This window comes from Mesitornis unicolor, unplaced genomic scaffold (assembly GCF_000695765.1).
Source record: "Mesitornis unicolor isolate BGI_N332 unplaced genomic scaffold, ASM69576v1 Scaffold11563, whole genome shotgun sequence".
Taxonomy (NCBI): domain Eukaryota; kingdom Metazoa; phylum Chordata; class Aves; order Mesitornithiformes; family Mesitornithidae; genus Mesitornis; species Mesitornis unicolor.
In genome coordinates, this window is record NW_010176701.1 from 1 (window position 1) to 6,187 (window position 6,187).

Genomic DNA, 6,187 nt, shown 5'->3' on the forward strand with positions numbered 1-6,187 from the left:
TCACTTCCATCTTGCCTTTTAGTTTGGCCAGTAGTTCTCAACTCATCCATGCCGGTCTCCTGCCTTCCTTGCCCCATTTCCTATACTTGGATATTGAGAGCTCCTGTGCTCTGTGGAAAGCCTCCTCAAAGATCTGCCAGCTCTGTTCCGCTTCTTTGTCCTTGAGGGCCATTTCCAAAGGGATCCTACTAACTCCTTGAAGAGCTGGAAGTTGGCTTTCCTGAAATTCAGGGTCCTGACTATGCTTCTCATATGACTCATGCACCTTAGGATGGTGATCTGCACAAGCACATGATTGCTACAGCCCAGTCTGCCTCCAATCATGACATCCCTGATTAGCTCACTCACATTGGTGACCATCAGGTCCAAAATCACTTCCCCTTGTGAGTAGGACTGTCTATTTCCTGTCTTAGAAAGTTGTCATCAAGGCACTCTATGAGTCTCTTGGATTGTCTACAGCCTGCCGGGCTACTTTTCCAACAAAAGTCATGGTGTTTGAAATCCCCCAGCAAGATGAGAACCTGTGAGCTCAATGCCCCCTGGAGCTGGAGAAAGAAGGCTTCATCAATAGGCTGCCCTTGGTTGGATGGCTTGTAGTAGACATCAGCCACAAGGTTCCCTTTGTTGTCACAATCCCTAATTCCTACCCATAAGCTTTCAACCTGCTCATGGCTATTCTTTAGGGACAACTCTTCACACTCTATCAATTTCTTCACATAGAGGGCAACACTTGCATCCCTCCTTCCTCTCCCATCCCTTCTGAACAGCTTGTAGCGATTGATAGCCACGTTCCAGTCATGGGATTCATCCCATCAAGTTTCAGTAATGGCCACTATGTCATAGCTTTCCTGTAGTACAACAGCTTCCATCTCCTCCTTCTTGTAGCCCATGCTGCATGCATTGGTGTAGAGGCATTTCAGCTTTGCTGTCAGCTGTGTCACCTTCTTAGATGAAGCCTTCCTTCCCCCAAGGTGTTTTGTGTTAGCTCCTATCACCTCAGGAGCCTCTAGTTTGTTTCTGTAAAACTCTGCCTGTCTTGCAGCACCCACTGCATGCCTCAGGGCAACAGGCTGAAGGCCCTTACTATCACTCCATCCCTCCAACTCTGGTGTTGGGGACAATCCTGCTGCTTGTCACAGCCAATCTTGATATCATTATCCCCATCCCCCTTCATATCTAAATTCATCAAATCCAAAAATCACAAAATCAAATCCATCAGTAAGATGCTTTCTGTATTGGCAAGATCATCCTTGGTCTAAATGCTGGTGGGACACCTTGTTAAAACAATATCCAAAAGCAATTCAGAGTTGGGGTTATATGATTACAATATGAATGCTTCTGAAAAATCATAATTCATAAAGTCTTTTTATTCTCTTTAATTCACAAGAGCACCAGCTACAAACCTTCCATGTACCCAAATGTAGGTACTCACCTGAGATATACAAAATCTCCTCCTGGTGTCCTACATTTTTGTTCCCAGCAGTTAGGACTCAAGTATTTTACTTACTGAGAAAGGAAGATATAAATCTCTGTAGATACTTAGAAGCTGGAGTAATCTCACCCAGATTTAGCCTCTTGAACATTTGACTACTGTAACAAGATACCTGGAAATCTACACTCAATTAGCTACTCAGCGTAGTTCTCACAGTGGACAGAGAAAGACACTTTTGAGAATTTCCACAGCCTCTTCAGGTGACAACTGTGGTATTGGAAGACTCACACTGCCCATTATCTCTTCACTTTCCAAATGGAGTTCATACTTAACTGCCTGAGGATAGGTACAAATCAACATATGAATTAAGTATGGAAAGGCATTCTGTTACCAGGAATAGAGATTTGTCTTCTCGTGTGTCTTGTCCTCTAAGCTAAGGCCTCTAGATGACACTCACACAGAGAGGTGGTGGTAGTGATGAAGCTGAAACTATCTGGTTGAACACAAGTGTTTTATTTCTATTGTGGAACTGACAGAGTGGCTGCTTGGTAGGAAACTGAGGCTACCCCATGTGAACGTCAACAGAAAGATTTTATATTTTTGAGATAGATTTATTCCATCTTATGTTAGGAACCAAAACGGATGACACTCACTCTCTGCAGTTCAGCTAGGGTCATCTCTGCACTTGCACAGGCCAGTCACCGAGACAGAAATTGGCATTTCAGATTGTTTTTACTGCACTGCCATCTAGCGGTGTTTGTAGAGTGCAACTTTCTCTTCTACTTTTTTGGGACACCACTTTTTTCATGTGGTCTTTGAATTGCCCCATGTTTTTAAGAGGTTTTTTTTTCTTTTTGAGTCTCACCAAGTTGCCAAGAGATATTTATTCATCAAGCTGTTTCTGCCTAGCCTGAGAGACTAAGCTATCTGAACCTTGACTAACAAACTACAGTCTCCCTGACCTCCTTAAATGCAAGCTAGGAAGCTGAGATTAAAAACCAGGACCTGGAACAATCATCTCACTTTTTTGTGGCACCACAGCTAGGAACACAGTCACCCTGCAGAAAAAGAAAACCGAGTAGCATCTCCAGAGTGTGACAGAAATACCCAACACTCCAGTAGCTGCCTGGCATTGAATCCAGGCCCTACTTAGTTTTAGACTTCACTGCCTCTGTAGAACATGCTGCTGACTTGATAGTAATCATCATCACCATAGTAATCTTTCACTCCATTGTCATCCTCTTAATCAATATAATTCCAACTAGGCCCAAGAGTAATCAAAGTGTAGGCTAAGAAAATGCTTATTCCAACCAGAGTGCACATGAAAACAGTGGTTAATTATGTGCATATGCGGTTGATGACAACAATCTCTACAAGATTTTTGCTTGCTTGATTATCCCCTGGGTGTTCTGCTGCTCTCAACTCTGAAAAGGCTTTTAAAAAGGGAGATGAAGGGAGAAACGCTCTCTACACAACAGAATGGAAAAGTTGGTAATTTTAGCTGGCTAAAAAAAAAGATATGGAAATTATTGGGGGTGGGGGCTTTGGCAAACAAGGAGCTCAAATTTTTAGTTATTTTTTTCATGAAAAATCGAGCTCTTAAAGAAAATAAAGATGGATACAAAACCTTGAGAAGGTGAAAAATTTTTTTAAGTGGGTTTCAATGTTCCTGTGGTTTCAGGTAAGAAACAGGGTTGGTCTGAAAGATTTGTTGATTGACAGAGACATGCGACACAGTTCCAGCATTTTCAGTTGTCAGATGTTGGCAAATTGACTGAAAAACGAGGGTTTCATCGAATAAGAGTTTAAAAGAAAATTTAAATTTAGATCTGTGGAAAGAAATGTGTAAGTCTTACAAAGCTATGCTATCATAAGTCATCCAGATAAGTTATTGGATGATTGTCCTTACGTGGCTTTCACTGCTATAGTGTCTGGTCACCTCCCTGTGGTGCCTAAAGGTGGTGAGAAAAATCAAAAAGGAGGTGCAGTATGCATGGCAGGAGCTGACTTCTGGGCTAATAACTAAATTCCTGCTATTGTCAGTGGAAAGAAATAAATAATTTCCTTGATGATTTAACACATACAAAGCAGATACATAAAACATATTGGATGGATTATGGTTCAAAGCACTTACTTCTCTCTGTAGACCATAACAGGAGTTTGAGGTGAGTGCCTTAAATGCAGAAGTTCCAAGTCAGGTGGTATTAATGCCACTGAAGGTGGTCCAAATAGATGATACTAAATTGGAGTGCTATATGTGGGAAGACAGTGGGCTGAAAAAAACCCCACCAAAGCTGTATTTGTAGTAGTGGATGTTTTTAAGGAACCCCAGGGCTGTAGGTTGTCCTTCCCAGCCTGTGAAAGGTCATGGTTGGAATTTGTGTTGCTGGGTGCATGGGCTTGAAAAATGCACCAATGCATTGCAAATACCTCTCCCAACTCCATCACATTTGGATAGAAACAGAGTTGACAAGAAAAACCAATACAGAAGAAAAAAGAAGTAGATTTTCTGTTCAGTTCCTTTGCTGGTATAGACTTAACCACTGTAATGTGTCTAGTTTTGGCCACTGAATATTTTTTTTAGTATTTCTGTACTAAACAAAATCCAGAAAAGATCGGCCAAAGTCTCAGGAGTTTTGGAAAATGGGATTTGTAAGTAAATCTAGAGAATGAGGTTATTCATTACACATGAGAGGAAAATAAAAAAGAACACTATGACAAGTAGGATTTATCTATACTGTATTTTTCTGATTAAGGGTCTGGCAACCAAACTCTCTTTGAGTTCTCCATGACAATAAATCGGTACTTTCACAAGATGATTCATCCTGCCTGCTTTATGGAGAATTAAACTCCTTAAATCTAGAATACTTCATTCTACCCCGTTGACAAGACTGAAGAGTGAGACAGCTGAAAGGTGCTTTTGTGTGTGTTTGGGGGTTTTTTGGCAGGGCAAACATATGCTAAGGATGGGATAGATGTTCTTCATACTTATTTTCATTAGTGGAAGTTAGATTATTTTTCAGCCTCCATCAAATAAGAAAAATGTCCATGTTAAAGGTCACACTTCTATATAGTGAATACATAATAAGCATCAATACATATTAACAGTGGAAATATGACTATTTTAATATTGAAGCGATCAGACAAAATACTTCTTTGTAACAATAGAAAGGAATGTGACAAAACATGTAATGCCATCTAAAGAAAAAGGTTGATTTTTAATTTGCTGGCCCACACTGGAAACATGTCAGAAAGTACCCTTTTGCCAGAGAAGCACAGGCATTACTTCAGTTTTAAGTGCTCTTTTCGGTACATAGAGTAACAAATAATGTGACTTTTAGTATGTCAGAGATCTTCACAGAAATCAGGTGACAGGTCTGCTAATGCAAATTCTTTTTTCCTCTTTTCTTCTCTGTTCTGTGAAGAAACTTTCATTATTTGAGGCTTAACTGTCGAGGACTTCATTGATGTTAACATTTCCTGTTTTATCACTAGAGCAAAAGTTATGACAAAGCAAGAGTGGAAAAACAAAGCAGTTGTTACAAAGTTCATCCTCCTTGGATTTGGGAATGACCATGAACTGGATTCTCTCCTCTTCCTGGTGTTTCTGGCAATTTACATTGTGACCATAACTGGAAACATCGTGATCATTGTGCTGATGGCAGCTAATAGGCACCTTCACACCCGAATGTACTTCTTTCTGGGCAATTTGGCCTGCTCGGAAATCTGCTACAGCTCGAATATCTTGACAAGGATGTTGCTTAGCTCTCTGGGTGGAGACAGAAGTATTTCAGTCAACGGATGTTTTACACAATGCTATTTCTTTGGTTGCTTGGCAGCTGCTGAGTGCTATCTCCTCGCAGTGATGTCCTATGACAGGTACCTAGCAGCGTACAAGCCCCTGCACTATCCATCCCATATGAACAGCAAGCTCTGCCTCCAGCTGGGTGTTGCATCTTGGATAAGTGGCTTTCTGTCCAATTCTATGCAAACATTCCTGATCTCAAAGTTAGATTTCTGTGGGCCTAATGAAATTGAACATTTTTTCTGTGACTCATTCCCAATGATAAAACTCTCCTGCAGTGACACTCACATGGTAGGACTTGTCACTTCTGTTGTTGCAGGCGTGTGCTCACCGTCTCCATTTCTGTGGACTTTCTCATCCTATCTCTACATCATTGTCACGATCATGAGAATTCTTTCTGCCACTGGAAGGAAAAAGGCCTTTTCCACTTGCTCCACACATCTTATTGTGGTAATACTTTTTACCAGTTCAATATTAACTGTCTATGTACTTCCTCATCACAATACCCAAATATCTCCAAACAAAGTCGTCTCTGGTTTTTTTACCATTCTAACCCTCTTGGTCAATCCTCTCATCTACAATTTGATAAACAAAGAAGTAAAGGAGGCTCTGTGAAAACAAGTAAATTTCTGGCTTTCAGAGGGTTAATTTCTGTTTTGTTTTTTTTAAAAAGCCTAATATTCCCTAATGAGTTACATGGCATGTGAATATAGTTAATTTTAATAAAGCTTGGGAGTACGTAACTGTGCATCTTAAAGAAAAATAAGCAGAGAGACAAGATAGGAAAATAATCCTGCTATCAGTTGGGGGTGGTATGGTGTCATGGTTTAACCCCAACTGGCAACTGAGCAACACACATCCCTGATAGGATGCGGGAGATAATCAAAGAGTAAAAGTGAGAAAACTTCTTGGTTGAGATAAAGTCACAGAATCACACAGAATCACAGAAT

At 40.6% G+C, this 6,187-nt stretch overlaps 1 protein-coding gene across 1 annotated transcript; it reads left to right on the top strand.

Moving 5' to 3' along the window:
* The first annotated feature begins 4,937 nt into the window (after positions 1–4,937).
* LOC104538561 (olfactory receptor 1020-like) lies at positions 4,938–5,852 on the top strand. The gene has a single exon (XM_010181805.1). The coding sequence runs from the start codon at positions 4,938–4,940 to the stop codon at positions 5,850–5,852; it is 915 nt and encodes a 304-aa protein (XP_010180107.1).
* The last annotated feature ends 335 nt before the right edge of the window (positions 5,853–6,187 follow it).